Source organism: Bufo gargarizans, chromosome 8 (genome assembly GCF_014858855.1).
Source record: "Bufo gargarizans isolate SCDJY-AF-19 chromosome 8, ASM1485885v1, whole genome shotgun sequence".
NCBI lineage: Eukaryota > Metazoa > Chordata > Amphibia > Anura > Bufonidae > Bufo > Bufo gargarizans.
The window spans coordinates 109,512,173-109,528,839 of record NC_058087.1 but is presented as its reverse complement, the minus strand read 5'-3'; the positions used below and the strand labels follow the sequence as shown (position 1 = coordinate 109,528,839).

Genomic DNA, 16,667 nt, shown 5'->3' with positions numbered 1-16,667 from the left:
GGAGAGCTGCTGTAGCTTCCCAGGTTCTCTTGAGCAGACTCTCGGCTTTCCTATCTAAAGGGTCCTTGAGCTGTGCTGCGTCCTCAAACGGAAGGACCGTCCGTTTCGCTACCTTAGCAACGGGAGCATCCACCCTGGGAATGGCCTCCCAGTCTGCACAGTCTGCCTCGCCTTTTAAGGCCCCGTGGGATAAAGGAACCCTTCTCCGATTCTGCCCGTATCATCTTCTGGACATTGTCCGGGACCGGGAACACCGATTTGTGCCTCTCCCCTAAACCCCAAAAAATCTCCTCCTGGACTGACTTGGACCTCTTGGGGACCTCCATCTTAATAGTAGCCCTGATGGTTCGGATCAATTCTTCTATATCCTCTGGGTTAAAGAGGAATCTCCTGTACTCGCTACTTTCCTCCAATTCCTGAGATCTAGCCGATGTCCCCGCATCTGATAAAACACAGTTGGCAGAGTCCAGATCACTCCCAGAGTAGTCCAGGCCTCTGGAAAAGGGTGGTCTGTGGCCCTGACCGGGCTGGGGTATAGGGGAGGCAGGGGGGTCCCTAGCGGCCAACGCTGATTGGACCTACGTTCTGACCAGGGTCTTGATCATCTCCAAGAAGCTTGAGGACTCTGCCTTCACCACGGTAGAGGTGCAGTTCTTACATAATAACTTGGACCCTGAGGAAGCAAGGCGCTTAGAACAGACGCCGCACTTCCTGGGTCTGGATTTAACGGAGGAGGAAGACTCCTTTTCTCCCTGCAACACCAAGAGAGGAAAGGGTCAATCACTGCAGGAAAAAATATGCAATATGAAAGGGTGCCAGCAGGCTACTCACACCGCCCAGAGTGGTAGGGGGCTCAGGACCCGAGCCAGTGGTGGTAGGGGCGCTCATCTTCTCAGCTCCCGTCCACTTGCGTTGCTGTCAGCAGGTAGGGTGACCGTGGAGACCTCAGAGCAGCTGAATCGGCTTCCCTTTTGAATTTTGCGCCGGCCGCGGCCTCCGTGACGTCACGACACTGGCCACGCCTCCCGGGGTCTGACGTTATCACCCGGCGACTGGAGGGAAGCGCATCACAGCGTCGCTCCAGCCGCCCTGCCTCAATGCTTTAAGCCCGCCTGGGCCGCCGCAGAGGGAACTTCGCCGGGATCACCATGAGTTAGGGTGACCCGGGCATAGACCGCGCCTGGAGGAGGGAGAGCCGGACCCCGGAACCGACCTCCGGTCTAACAGGTGACACCCCGCCGTAGCAGGGTGAGAAGCACTGGTGATGAGGGGTGGGGTTTTTAACCTCTCTGTGTGCTTTTTCCTGTCCTATCAGAGGAAGGCAATCTCAGTTTGTGCTGTCATGGAGACGACTGGGGAAAGCTAGGTGTCTAATAGGCCAGACATAATCTCCCAGCACTGCTAATTGTCGCTCCTCCAGCGTGGGCAGATTTAACCTCAGTCTCCATAACAGGCCTGATTAAATCTACCAGCGCCAGTGGAGCGACACAAGTATGTGTCGCTCCTCCAGCGTGGGCAGATTTAACCTCAGTCTCCATAACAGGCCTGATTAAATCTACCAGCGCCAGTGGAGAGACACAAGTATCAGTCGCTCCTATAGCGTGGGCACATCAATATATTAAAATAAAATCTCAAATAGGTAAAAACAATATTTATTGAACCCAAAATGCAATTGAAATCAAATACAACACACTGTAACCATCAACCAACGGGACAAACATAAATTAACGGTTATTTGAAAATGAATCCCAAAATGTTTATGCAAATCGGTCCTGCCAGTCCACCCTTCCTGCTTCAGAGCAGAAATAATCCGCAAACGGGTCTCTCATCCGTGCAACCGCTACAGTTGACCGATGTCGACAACTTTCAATGCTTGCGATCTCGCTGTCCTCCGGTACCTGTTCCAAATTGAGTGGTTCTTTTTGAAGGAGGTAGTTGTGCAACACCACAGCAGACTTTACAACCTCGCCGACCGATTCAACCTTCATCTGAATTGGTTTAGTGAAAATCCTCCATTTTGTGACCAAAATTCCAAATGTGCATTCAACCATTCTTCGAGCCCTGGTTAAGCGGTAGTTGTATGTGCGTTTTTTTAAATCTAATCCGCGGCTGGAATATGGTTTAATTAGATTTCCACACATTTGGAAGGCCTAATCACCAACCAATACAAACGGCATGGGTGGGCCATCAGTACCTGGCAGTGGTTGAGGGAGAGTAAAATCGAATTGTCCGTTATATAGACTACGACCCATATTTGAATTTTTAAATACCATGGAATCGTTGGCGCGTCCATAGGCCCCTACGTCCACTGCAACAAAACGATATTGAGCATCTGTGATGGCCATTAGTATTATTGAAAAATATTTCTTGCAATTGAAATACTCTGATCCGGTTCCGTGGGGCTTGATAATACGAATATGTTTCCCATCTACCGCACCTATGCAGTTGGGAAAATTTTTTAAAAAAGGGTATTTTTAATTTTATGAAACAACCTAATATACAAGGTATATCAATCTGACGCAATTGTATTGCACCCCTACATATATTTAGTTTGGTCAAGATTTTTTCTGTGGCCAATATAATTTTTAATAAAATTCAACAATAAATGTTTGTTCTCCATGGCGAACAATATTCATCACAGTTCATTCTACATCTTTAATGACTAGTATATTTATTCAAACTTTTTCAAACAAGATGTACAATTAAAAAAATTAATGATGAGCATCAATTGGGGCCAAAATTAGACACTTTGTACAGTGAGCCCAGAAAAAGTAAGCAAATTTTGCTTAAAAAATTTAGGGCTTCACACTACCAAACAGCAGCTTTTAAAAATGTAGACCAAATATTGGTACAATATGTAATAAAGTATGTACTTTACCTTATGGTCAACAATAGGCGTTCTGCTGGGGAAACACAGCGACGGAAAGTGGTGTCTTGTCAAAACTTTCTACCGTCATCCGTAAGTAGTTAAAGAATTTTTCAGGATAATCCCTCAATTCAGGAAACAGAGTTTCAAAAACTCCCCTTCTTACTCTTGCAGAGGTTATTGGATGCACCCAATAGCGAAGCTTTCTACGCCGTCTGGCTCTAAGACGTCTTCTCCAGCGTAAAACCAGAATTAGAGCCTGAAAATTCAAAACAAATATGGTCTGGCATCATCTTTGCAATCTGCTGAAGGAACTTCTGAGTGGTAAGTGACCTTTGGTTTTCTTTTTATAGCCAGTTGTAGTATTTGCTTTAACAGATTGCATCTTTTTGTTACCTTCTGTTATCTTTTATAGCCAGTTGTAGCATTTGCTTAACAGATTTTTTATCTCTAAATTTGAACGCCGGATCCGTCTTTCCGTCTAAAAACGGAAGAAAACGGAATAGACGGATCCGCTTTTACGACGGATCCGGCAAAAATTGACGACGTAATGAAACTGAACTACGGATCCGGCTTTTACGGTCCTCGACGGAACGACAGATCCGTTACGTAAAAAAATGTGCGGCGGTGTGCGTTTTGTCGGATCCGGTGGGCAGTTTCATTACGTCGTCAATTTTCGCCGGATTTTTTTTCAGATCTGAGTTTTCATGATCGTGAAAACTCAGATCCGACAGTACATTCTAACACAGAGGCGTTTCCATGGTGATGGGGACGCTTCAAGTTAGAATATACTAAGAACTGTGTACATAACTGCCCCCTGCTGCCTGGCAGCAGCCGATCTCTTACAGGGGGATGTGATCCGCACAATTAACCCCTCAGATGCCGCACCTGAGGGGTTAATTGTGCGGATCTCAGCCCCCTGTAAGAGATCGGGTGCGGCCAGGCAGCAGGGGCCAGACCCCCCTCCCTCCCCAGAATTTAAATCATTGGTGGCCAGTGCGGCCCCCCCCCTATTAAAATCATTGGTGGTTAGTGCACCCCCCCCCCATTAAAATCATTGGTGTCCAGTGCGGCCTCCCCTACCCCCCCCCCCAATTAAAATTATTGGTTGTAGCGGAGCGGCAGTTCCGATCGGAGTCCCAGTTTAATCGCTGGGGCTCTGATCAGTTACTATGGCAGCCAGGACGCTACTGCAGTCCTGGCTGCCATGGTTACTTAGCACTTTTAGCAGCATTATACTTACGTGCGCTGTCTGTGGCCGGCCGGGCGCTCCTCCTACTAGTAAGTGACAGGTCTGTGCTATAATAAACGCACCGCACAGACCTTTCACTTACCAGTAGTTCCCATCACTATGGGAACGCCTCTGTGTTAGAATATACTGTCGGATCTGAGTTTTTACGATCTAACTCAAATCTGATGGTATATTCTAACAGAGGCGTTCCTATGGTGATGGGGACGCTTCAAGTTAAAATATACCATCGGATTGGAGAAAACTCAGATCCGATGGTATATTAATATTACCCGAACTTTTACTGAAATGTTCGGGTGCCGAACACCGTAAAGTTCGGTACGAACCCGAACTTTACAGCTCAACCCTACTTACTGACTAATCTCCATAAGCAATTGTTTTCGATTACTTGTCAAAAACAAACCAGTATGGCGTCTTTCACACGGGTGTCCCGATTTGCTCCGGATGCGTCACATGTCCATTGCGGGAAAACCGCGCGAGTAGGCACGCAATTGCAGTCAGTTTTGACTGCGATTGCGTTCTGATGTTCAGTTTTTTCCGCGCGAGTGCATTGAGAAAAAACTGAATGTGGTACCCAGACCGAACCTGGACTTCTTCACTGAAGTTCGGGTTTTGGGTTAGGTGTTCTATTAATTTTATTATTTTCCCTTATAACAACAGAATTCTTACAAAAATGTGCCTTGAGGGGTTAAATTTTTTTAAAATAAATTAACTCATCTCATCCACTTGTTCGCGCAGCCAGCATCGTCTTCTTCTTTCTGGACAGAAGACCTGTGATGACCATGTGCTGAGCGCGGTGACGTCAGCGCAGGTCCTGCTGAATGAAGATAGAAGATCCTTGTTATAAAGGGAAAATAATACAGTGATTAGACTTTAATGGGGTTGCTCATCCCTATCATCTCCTAGCAACCATGCGCGAAAAATCGCACCGCATCCGCACTTGCTTGCTGATGCTTGCGATTTTCACGCAGCCCCATTCATTTCTATGGGGCCTGCGTTGCGTGAACAATACAAAAAAATAGAACATGCTGCGATTTTCACGCAAAGCACAAGTGATGCGTGAAAATCACCGCTCATCTGCTCAGCCCCATTGAAGTGAATGGGTCCGGATTCAATGCGGGTGCAATGCGTTCACCTCACGCATTGCACCCGCGGAAAACTTGCCCGTGTGAAAGGGGCCTATGACAAACCGGGCAAACTGGGCTGAACGGTTCAGGGGCAGCAAGGGAATCAGAGGAGTGGGATGCATTTTCCCTGGCTTTCTGGATATCTGCTTCTCAATATGAGCTCATTCATTACAGTGTTCATACATAAGACCTGTGCATCATTTTGGCTGAAATTCATATTAAAAATGACAGGAAAAAAATGTGTCTTGTTATAAAAAAATAAATAAAATAAAAACTTGCACAAAACTCTAAATATGATCAAACTTATTGCTGTCAAATAACACCTTGTGCTAAGCCACACCCCAAAACTACACTGTGCCAAGGTATTTCTTGGCAACCCTAGGAGGGAGAGTTCAAATCAATGTTATTTTTACGTTCTTCTGATCTGTCAGAAGAACAGAAAAATAAAGAAAAAAACATGATCCTGTAAAAAAAAAACTGATTGTGTGCATCAGTTATGCACATCTGACATCCGTTTGAGCCTCATTTAAGTGCTCATATCTTTAAAAAGCTTTGACTTACCCAGGTCGTTCTGAGATTGTTTTTTCGTCACATATTGTACTTCATGGCACTGCTAAAATTGGGTCAAAAAAGTTAATTTTTTTTGCACAAAAAAAAATAATTTTTACCAAAAATATAGAAAAATTAGCAAATTTCTAAGTTTCAGTTTCTCTACTTCTGTAATACATAGTAATACCCCCAAAAATTGTGATGGCTTTACATTCCCCATATGTCTACTTCATGTTTGTAGCATTTTGGGAATGATATTTTATTTTTTGGGGCTGTTACAAGGCTTAGAAGTTTAGAAGCAAATTTTGAAATTTTTCAGAAATCTTCAAAATCCCACTTTTTATGGACCAGTTCAGGTTTGAAGTCATATTGTGAGGCTTAGATAATAGAAACCTCCCAAAAATGACCCCATTCTAGAAACTACACCCCTCAAGGTATTCAAAACTGTTTTAAACTTTATTAACCCTTTAGGTCTTCCACAAGAGTTAATGGCAGATGGAGAAACAATTTTGAAATTTCTATTTTTTTTTAAATTTTCCAATATAATCAATTTTTTCCAGGCGTAAAACAAGGGTTAACTGCCAAACAAAACTCAAAATAGGTTGCCCTGATTCTGTAGTTTGCAGAAACATCCCATATGTGGTCGTAAACTACTGTTTGGCCGAACGGGAGCACATAGAAGGAGGGGAACACCATATGGGTTTTGGAAGGTGTCCTTCCGTATCCCCCTCTTGTGACACACTCTGCATCTTTTTTGGGTTCGTCCCTTCTTTTCAGTATGGGGGACCACACCTGGAAAGTGTTGGCCAGGGACGATCCGGGCGCCTCCAGTTCCCGAGGTACTCCGGCCTGCTCTATCCCGGTCTGAAAAGATCAGGTCTTTGAGGACTGCCTCATAGAACTGGAGGAATGTCCCTGTGCTGCCAGCGCTTCGGGATAGTACAAAAGAGTACATGGCAACCTGTACCAAGTAGGGCGTATGCCGCCTCGGCCGAGAACATCCGGCGGGTCATGGTTGTGTGTGCGTGTATGTGTGCGTGTGTGGAAAACTTTATTATATGTGCGTGTGTGTGGGGGCAACGGGTGTTCGCGCACTAAAAAAAAAGGAAAAAAAAAGGGGCAAGTGTTAGGAAAAAAAAATGTTCAAAGTTGCTGATCAGCGGTACAACGCTGATCAGCGGTGGGGCGGGCGATGCGCTAACAGTGGACGGACGCTAAAAAGTGCCGACCAGTCAGCGAACGCAGAAAAAAAATATATATGTGGTGGTAAGGGGGCTGGTGGTAGAGGGGGCTGGTGGTGGGGGGGGGGGGGGGGGGCAGGTGGCAGGGTCTGATAGATGGATCAAAGAAAGTTTTGTGTAAAAGTTCATTTTTTTTTTCCCTAACTAACTTTTCTCTTCTTTCCCTTCCTAATGGTGCCTCTCCCTCTCTCCCTCACTGACCCTAACCTACCTGGGTGGCGATGGGTGCAGGAGGGTGATGGATTACGATTAGGGGGACGCAGGAGCTGGTGCTGAACGGTGCTGCACAGTCAGGGTGCTGGACAGGAAGAGGAGGGGAGAGAGGAGCGCAGGAGGTTTGAATCTCGTGCCTCTCTCCCCTGCAACAATCAGCACCCTGGACAGCAGTGTTCAGCACCAGGGCCAGCTCTGCCTCTGCAAATCTTCGCACTGCGATTGGTGGTGTGTAATCACGCCACCGATCGCAGTCTTTTTCCGGTTCATCGGGTCACAGGACACCCGAATCGACCGGAAACGCAGAAAACCACAGGTCTGAATTGACCTGCGGTTTTCTGCGATCGTCAATACAGGGGGGGGGGGGGTGTCAAATGACCCCCCCTGCGTTGTTACGGGATGCCGGCTGAATGACTTCAGCCGGCATCCCGTTCCGATTAACCCCCGCGGCGCCGGAATCGCAAATTAAAGCCATGACGTACAGGTACGTCATGGGTCCTTAAGGATTCGGGATCCATGCCGTACCGGTACGTCAAGGGTCCCTAAGGGGTTAAGGACACAGGGCGTACCTGTACGCCCTGTGTATTTTCGATCACCGCCACGCGGCGATCGGAACCTCCGTGCCTGCTCAAATCATTGAGCAGGCACCTGGGCCAAATGCGCCGGGGGGTCCTGTGACCCCCCCCCCATGTATGCGATCGCAGAAAACCGCAGGTCAATTCAGACCTGCGGTTTTCTACATTTCCGGGTTATTCGGGTCTCTGAAATTGCACCATATTGTGTCAAACGTCAAACGGATCCGTCCCCATTGACTTCCATCGAAATTTAGAACGGATCCGTTTGGCTCCGCACGGCCAGGTTCCAAAAATCAAGGAAGACCCACGGACGAAAAAACGGTCATGGATCACGGACCAACGGAATCCCGTTTTGCGGACAGTGAAAAAATACTGTCGTGTGCATGAGGCCTTAGACTTTACAAAACATTTTGTTTGTATCAAAAAGGATAATATAGTCTAAAACCTAAATAAATGTAAAAAAAGTTTTTTTTAGATATCGCTGCGTCCGTAAGAATCTCCTCTATAAAAATACCCCATGACCCAACCCCCCATATTAACACGGTCCCAAAAAAAAAAACGGTGACAAAACAGCTATTTTTGGCACTTTTTCATTTCAAACCGTTTTTTCCGGTAACAAAACAAGGGTTAACAACCAAACAAAAGTTAATATTTATTACCCTTACTACTGCAGTTTACAGAAATGCCACATTTGTGGTCGTAAACTGCTGTATCAGTAAAAGGGAGGCCGTAAAAGGAAAGGACCGACATGGTTTCTGGAAGGCCGATTTTGATGGCCTTTTTTATTGACACCATGTCCCCTTTTGAAGCCCCCCTGATACCCCCCTAGAGTAAAAACTCCCTAAAAGTGACCCCATCTAAGAAACTACCCCCCTCAAGGTATTCAAAACTTATTATACAAACTTTATTAACCCTTTAGGTGTTCCTCAACAGTTAATGGCAAATGGAGATGAAATATCAGAATTTCGATTTTTGGTAACCTTGCCTCACAAAAATGTAATATAGAGCAACCAAAAATCATATAAACCCTACAAATAGTCCCCCAAAAAAATACCACCTTATCCCGTTGTTTCCAAAATGGGGTCACTTTTAGGGAGTTTCTACTCCAGGGGTGCATCAGGGGGGTTGAAACAGGACACAGTGTAAATAAACCAGTCCATAAAAATCAGCCCTCCAAAAACCAAACGGCGCACCTTTCACTCTACGCCCCGCTGTGTGGCCGTACAGTAGTGTACGACCACATATGGGGTGTTTCTGTAAACGGCAGAGTCAGGGCAATAAAGATACAGTCTTCTTTGGCTGTTAACCCTTGCTTTGTTAGTGGAAAAAATGGGTTAAAATGGAAAATTAGGCAAAAAATGAAAGTTTCAAATTACATCCCCATTTGCCAATAACTCTTGTGCAACACCAAAAAGGTTAACGACGTATGTAAAATCAGTTTTGAATACCTTGAGGGGTGTAGTTTCTTAGATGGGGTCACTTTTAGGGAGTTTCTACTCTAGGGGTGCATCAGGGGGGCTTCAAATGGGACATGGTGTAAATAAACCAGTCCAGCAAAATCTGCCTTCCAAAAACCATACGGTGCACCTTTCCCTCTATGCCCCGCTGTGTGGCCGTACAGTAGTTTATGGCCACATATTGGGTGTTTCTGCAAACAGCAGAGTCAGGGCAATAAAGATGCAGTCTTGTTTAGCTGTTAACCCTTGCTTTCTTAGTGGAAAAAATGGGTTAAAATTGAAAATTAGACAAAAAAAAATGAAATTCTCAAATTTCAGCCCCATTTGCCAATAACTCTTGTGCAACACCTAAAGGGTTAACAATGTATGTAAAATCAGTTTTGAATACCTTGAGGGGTGTAGTTTCTTATGCTGGGTTCAGACCTGAGCATTCGCGATGGAGCGCTCTGTATGCGCGATTGTACGGGCGTTTGCAATCGCGCATATAGAGACAAGCGAACGCCCATTGTCGCGCGTTCCCGCTGAAGTCTATGTAGGGAACGCGCGACAAGACGCCCCAAAGAAGCTCATGTACTTCTTGAGGCGTTTTACAGCGCGATCGTACGCGCTGTAAAACGCTCAGGTGAGAACCATTCCCATAGGGAATCATTGGTTCTTGCCTGTTGAGCGTTTTACAGCGCGTAGGAACGCGCTGTAAAACGCTCAGGTGTGAACTCAGCCTTAGATGGGGCCATTTTTGGGTGGTTTCTATTATGTAAGCCTCGCAAAGTGACTTCAGACCTGTAGTGGTCCCTAAAAATTGTTTTTTTGTAAATTTCTGAAAAATTTCAAGATTTGCTTCTAAACATGGTTCGTTTTGGAAGATCTGCCTTTCTGCAGATTATAATTCTAAATGGCAGACATAACTGTAAAACCGCGCAGCTGAGAGTCAGTCTCAGCAGCAGAGGAAATGGAGGCGGGAGCAGTGCTGGTAACTTCTGGTTGACTCCATGTAGGAGCCTTGTAACATCCCCAAAAAATAAAATATCATTCCCAAAATAATTCAAACATGAAGTAGACATATGGGGAATGTAAAGTCATCACAGTTTTTGGGGGCATTACTATGTATTACAGAAGTAGAGAAATTGAAACTTGGAAATTTGCAAATTTTTCCACATTTTTGGTAAATTAGGTTTTTTTTTATGCAAAAAAAATAATAATGTTTTTAACTTCATTTTACCAGTGTTATGAAGTACAATATGTGACGAAAAAGCAATCTCAGAATGGCCTGGATAAGTCAAAGCGTTTTAAAGTTATCAGCACTTAAAGGGACACTGGTCAGATTTGCAAAAAATGGCCTGGTCCTAAAGGTGAAATAAGATGAATTAATGTCCCTAAGGGGTTAATACAGATCCGGCATTCCAGCAACTGATCCGGAATTTTGGAAGGAGCTAATACCGCAGCATGCTGCGGTATTATCTCCGTCCTGAAAAGTTAAAAAGACTGAACTTAAGACATCCTGAATGGATTTCTCTCCATTCAGAATGCATGGGGGATGAAACTGATCAGTTATTTTTCCAGTAATGAGCCCCTTAGGCTTTCACACTTGCGGCAGGACGGATCCGGCAGGCTGGTCTCCCTGTCGGATCTGTCCTTCCGCTGTTTCGCCGGACCGCCGCTCCGTCCCCATTGACTATAATGGGGATGGGGGCTGAGCTCCGGTGCAGCATGGCGAAAGCCGCCGGACTAAAAAGTCCTGCATGTCCGACTTTTTAATCCGGCGGCTTTCGCCGTGCACTGCCGGAGCTCAGCCCCCGTCCCCATTATAGTCAATCGGGACGGAGCGGCGGTCCGGCGAAACAGCGGAAGGACGGATCCGACAGGGAGACCAGCCTGCCGGATCCATCCTGCCGCAAGTGTGAAAGTAGCCTAAGGGGCTCATTACAGGAAAAGAAAACCACTAATGTGAAAGTACCTGAAATACTGCAGCATGCTTGCCGGATCACTCTGCCGCAAGTGTGAAAGTAGCCTGATGAGCCTCCTGTTTCTGGGACGCTAGGCCTGCCCATCCCTTTAATTGACAGGATTAGAATCCCCACAACCCCCGCCCCATCGACCAATCGCGAGATTCTACATCTGACAGCTGCCATAGATAACCAATAAGGAGAGGACAGAGGCTCTGCCCCACCTTCACAGAAAGCGGACACTACGAGGCGGTTCTAGCTGCGTTTATTCCAGGCGTTCAGGGCTGTATTTCTCCATCAACAACATGATTCGTTTTGGAAGATCTGCCTTTCTGCAGATTATAATTCTAAACGGCAGACATAACTGTAAAACCGCGCAGCTGAGAGTCAGTCTCAGCAGCAGAGGAAATGGAGGCGGGAGCAGTGCTGGTAGCTTCTGGTTGACTCCATGTAGGCGCTTCTGCTCCAAGTCTGAGGGACCCGACATTCAGGGAGCTGTGCCGAAGGTCGCAGCAGATGACAAGTAAGTAACGGAGCCCTGAGGGCCTCACAAGGTGGGGCCACCTGGCTCATCCTTTCATTCTGTAGCGTTTTCTGTCTCTTTTGTAGAGTGCTGTCACGTGTCTTTGTTCGTCTAATTAAGTCCTGATAAAATGCGTGTTGTAGCTATGTGATGGATAGAGGATGGGCTGCTCACAGCAAGGATCGTAGAGTGCTGGTGATCCCATAGAAATAATTGGGATTGCAGGGAAAGATCCCCACTACACCAGCGTAGGCCTAGCCTAAAGCCTCTTTCATACCAGCGCGTTTTCCGTCCAGATGCGATGCATGTTGCAAACAGATAGCATCCAGACTGAATCCACTCAGTGGATGTGTACGTGAACATACAGTAGTTTTTCTGCTTTCTGGAAAAATTGCCACATCTTCTATATTGTGCGTTTTTCACATAGATCCCTCCCATAGATGTCTTGTTTATTATCCCATAATAAATCAGGTTATTCTTTTTGGTTTAAGGGGGTTATCCAATATTGTTAAAATATACCTTTTTATTAAATCCATTGAAATATAACTTTTGAAAACCCCTATCGATAGTACAATCATAGATACGGGTGTCGAGGAGCAGGTAAATATAATTCTTATTCCCATAACCCAAAAAATCAAGTATTGGATAATGATCAGGAATATTAAACCACAAAAACTAAAGGATTTACCTCTCGGGTTAAAATATTACTTTCAAAAACCCCTATCGATAGTACAATCATAGATGCTACTGATCAATTATTAAATACTATATAATATACTATATAATAAATACTATATAATATACAGTACAGACCAAAAGTTTGGACACACCTCATTCAAAAAGTTTTCTTTATTTTCATGACTATGAAAATTGTAGATTCACACTGAAGGCATCACAACTATGAATTAACACATGTGGAATTATATACATAACAAAAAAGTGTGAAACAACTGAAAATGTCATATTCTAGGTTCTTCAAAGTAGACACCTTTTGCTTTGATTATTGCTTTGCACACTCTTGGCATTCTCTTGATGAGCTTCAAGAGGTAGTCACCTGAAATGGTTTTCACTTCACAGGTGTGCCCTGTCAGGTTTAATAAGTGGGATTTCTTGCCTTATAAATGTTGTGTTGTGGAGAAGTCAGATGGATACACAGCTCATAGTCCTACTGAATAGACTGTTAGCTGCTTTTTTTCTTGCCATAATACAAATTCTAAGTAAAGAAAAACGAGTGACCATCATTACTTTAAGAGATGAAGGTCAGTCAGTCCGAAAAATTGGGAAAACTTTGAAAGTGTCCCCAAGTGCAGTCACAAAACCCATCAAGCGCTACAAAGAAACTGGCTCACATGCGGACCGCCCCATGAAAGGAGGATAAGTTTATCTGAGTCACCAGCCTCAGAAATCGTAGGTTAACAGCAGCTCAGATTAGAGACCAAGTCAATGCCACACAGAGTTCTAGCAGCAGACGCATCTCTAGAACAACTGTTAAGAGGAGACTGTGAATCAGGCCCTTATGGTAGAACATCTTCTACGAAACCACTGCTAAGGACAGGCAACAAGCAGAAGAGACTTGTTTGGGCTAAAGAACACAAGGAATGGACATTAGACCAGTGGAAATCTGTGCTTTGGTCTGATGAGTCCAAATTTGAGATCTTTGGTTCCAACCACCATGTCTTTGTGAGACGCAGAAAAGGTGAACGGATGGACTCTACATGCCTGGTTGTTCCCACCGTGAAGCATGGAGGAGGAGGTGTGATGGTGTGGGGGTGCTTTGCTGGTGACACTGTTGGGGATTTATTCAAAATTTGAAGGCATACTGAACTAGCATGGCTACCACAGCATCTTGCAGCGGCATGCTATTCCATCCGGTTTGCATTTAGTTGGACCATCATTTATTTTTCAACAGGACAATGACCCCAAACACACCTCCAGGCTGTGTAAGGGCTATTTGACCATGAAGGAGAGTGATGGGGTGCTGCGCCAGATGACCTGGCCTCCACAGTCACCGTACTTGAACCCAATCGAGATGGTTTGGGGTGAGCTGGACCGCAGAGTGAAGGCAAAAGGGCCAACAAGTGCTAAGCATCTCTGGGAACTCCTTCAAGACTGTTGGAAGACCATTTCAGGTGACTACCTCTTGAAGCTCATCAAGAGAATGCCAAGAGTGTGCAAAGCAGTAATCAAAGCAAAAGGTGGATACTGTGAAGAACCTAGAATTAGACATATTTTCTGTTTCACACTTTTTTGTTATGTATTATGCCACATGTGTTAATTCATAGTTTTGATGCCTTCAGTGTCGCGCTACAATTTTCATAGTCGTGAAAATAAAGAAAACTCTTTGAATGAGAAGGTGTGTCCAAAATAAATTATATATATATATATATATATATATATATATATATTTTTTTTTTGCACTCTCTTATAGTGGATTTCAATTCACTCACATCCCAGCTGCCAACATGGTGGTGGAGTTGGTCTTCTCCTATCAGACACCTGCTCCTACAGCCCAACTCCACTGCCAGCCTCCATTACACTCACCTCATTTGAAGTACACTATGTTCGCATCTACTCTCCCTCCAACCTTCAAGCAGCTGTCATTTACCCCCCCCCCCCCCCCAGGCCCAGCCACCATCTTTCTTGACCACTTTAACACCTGGCTACTACACTTTATTTCTGCCGACATCCCCACTATCATCATGGGGGACTTCAACATCTCTATTGACACCTGCCACTTGGCCGCCTCTAAACTCCTTAAACTCCTATCACTCTCTTCCTCCTTCAGCCTATCACAGTGGTCTTCAGCTCCCACCCACAGAGATGGTCACACTTTGGAACTTATCGTTACCCTTCTAACCTTTCTAATTCGCCTCTCCCCTATCCGACCACAACCTACTCACCTTCTCTTCATTGTTCCCTTCTACTACTCTCCCGGACCACACACTAGCACCCCCCCCCCCCCCCCCCCCAGAAGTAACCTTTAAACATCTCGACTTTCGCTTGCTTTCTGACTCTTCTCCCACTCTCTACCATCTGTTCCCTCCAAGACCCAGATGCTGCCACCACCCTATATAACACCACAATAAGTACAGCTCTGGACACTGTTACTCCCTTCACACACAACAAAACCCGAAAAATTAACAGACAACCCTGGCACATCAACCTGACCAAAAAACTCAGACAAGCTTCCAGGACTGCTGAGCGGCGATGGAAGAAATCCCATTCTAAAGATCATTTCACCGTATACAAGCAATCCCTCCTCATATTCAAATCCTCACTCGCTGATGCAAAACAGGCCTACTTCTTATCTCTCATATCTTCTATGGCCCACAACCCCTTTTTAGTACTTTTAACTCCCTCTTCCGTTCCCCCAGCGCCCCCACCCTCTCTTCTCAGCTGAGGACTTTGCCAAATATTTCCAAAAAAAGATAGTCAACATCAGAGAAAGCTTCACTACACAGTCCCCACAGACCCTTTACACAACTGCTCGGTCCTCTTCTCCCAAAACCCGCTTCTCCACCATTACAGAAGAAAAACTCTCCACTCTACTCTCCAGATCCCATCTCACCACCTGTGCACTTGACCCCATCCCACCTCCTCCCTAACCTCACCACAGTGTTTATCCCAGCCCTAACTCATCTCTTCAACCTATCACTAACCTCTGGTGTCTTCCCCTCTGCTTTTAAACATGCTACGATTACACCCATCCTCAAAAAGCCTTCACTTGACCTATTTTCTTTGTCCAGTTATCGCCCCATATCACTTCTTCCGTACGCCTCAAAGCTACTTGAACATGTCCATTCTGAACTGTCCTCTCACCTCTCCTCTTGCTCCCTTTTTGACCGCCTACAATTTGGTTTCCGACCCCACCACTTGACTGAGACTACCCTCACCAAAGTCACCAATGACCTACAGACAGCCAAAACCAAAAAACAATACTCTTTCCTCCTTCTCCTTGACCTGTCCTCTGCCTTCGACACTGTTGAGCACTCCATTTTGTTGCAAACTCTCATCTCTAGGCATCACTGACCTGGCCCTCTTGGATCACATCATACCTCACAGACCGGACGTTTAGCGTCTCCCACACCACCTCCTCGTCTCATTCCCTCTCTGTTGGTGTCCCACAAGACTCTGTCCTAGGACCCCTGCTGTTTTCTATCTACACTTTTGGCCTGGAACAGCTCATAGAGTCCCATGGCTTTCAGTATCACTCCTACGCTGACGACACAGAAATCTACCTCTCTGGTCCAGACATCACCACCTTACTATCAAGAATCCCACAATGTCTGTCTTCTATATCATCCTTCATCGCCTTTCGCTTTCTAAAACTTAACATGTATAAAACAGAATTCATCATCTTTCCCCCATCTTGCTCAACCCCCCCCCCCCACAACAGACCTATCTTTTCCCCTCCCCCACGACAGCACCACTGAGAGATGGCTCCGCCTCCATGGACAGGAAACCTGTAGCATAAAAAAGGTGGAGCCACTCTCCCACCTCAGTGAGGTTTCCTGTCCCTGGAGCAGGAGACTTGTAGCTTTTTTTTTTCTATGGACCCTTGACCAGGAAAACCTAGGAAAGCCTAGAGGGTCATGCGGTCTTACCAGCCCAGGAGACCGGGTGCCAGGTCCTTCTCTGTTAGAAGATTGGGGATGGTCCGGGACGTCCTCTATCTTCAGGGATGTTTTCACGGGTCCCTCAGAGGAGTGAGACCCCGTGGGTGCCGCAGTATGGATGATGGCGGCGGCTGAAGGAACATGCCAGAGGGCAGTGTTCCGGGGCGCGCACGTGGAGGCTGCAGACTGACACAGGAGCAGTGGAGGGAGCCGGAAACCGGAAGTCGCAGGGAATGACGTCACTGGTAAGGGCTCTTTCACACCTGCGTTCTTTTCTTCCGGCATAGAGTTCCGTCGTCGGGGCTCTA

At 45.8% G+C, this 16,667-nt stretch overlaps 1 protein-coding gene and 1 long non-coding RNA gene across 3 annotated transcripts in view; one reads left to right on the top strand and one right to left on the bottom strand.

Annotated features, from left to right (window-relative positions):
* Positions 1-1,718: 1,718 nt before the first annotated feature.
* On the bottom strand, positions 1,719-11,321 carry LOC122945597. The gene is made up of 4 exons (XR_006391125.1): positions 11,232-11,321; positions 4,829-4,932; positions 2,879-3,125; positions 1,719-2,437 (listed from the first exon to the last, which is right to left on the bottom strand). It is a non-coding gene; the product is annotated as an uncharacterized LOC122945597 (long non-coding RNA).
* A 114-nt stretch (positions 11,322-11,435) lies between these two features.
* The window catches only part of GLS (glutaminase), a 1,258,313-nt gene continuing 1,253,081 nt past the window's right edge, over positions 11,436-16,667 (top strand). For both annotated transcript variants that reach the window (XM_044303244.1, XM_044303245.1), the window contains exon 1: positions 11,436-11,743. In XM_044303244.1, the coding sequence (XP_044159179.1) occupies positions 11,526-11,743 (218 nt within the window). In that variant the 5' untranslated portion in view covers positions 11,436-11,525. The remainder of the gene's footprint in view (positions 11,744-16,667) is intronic.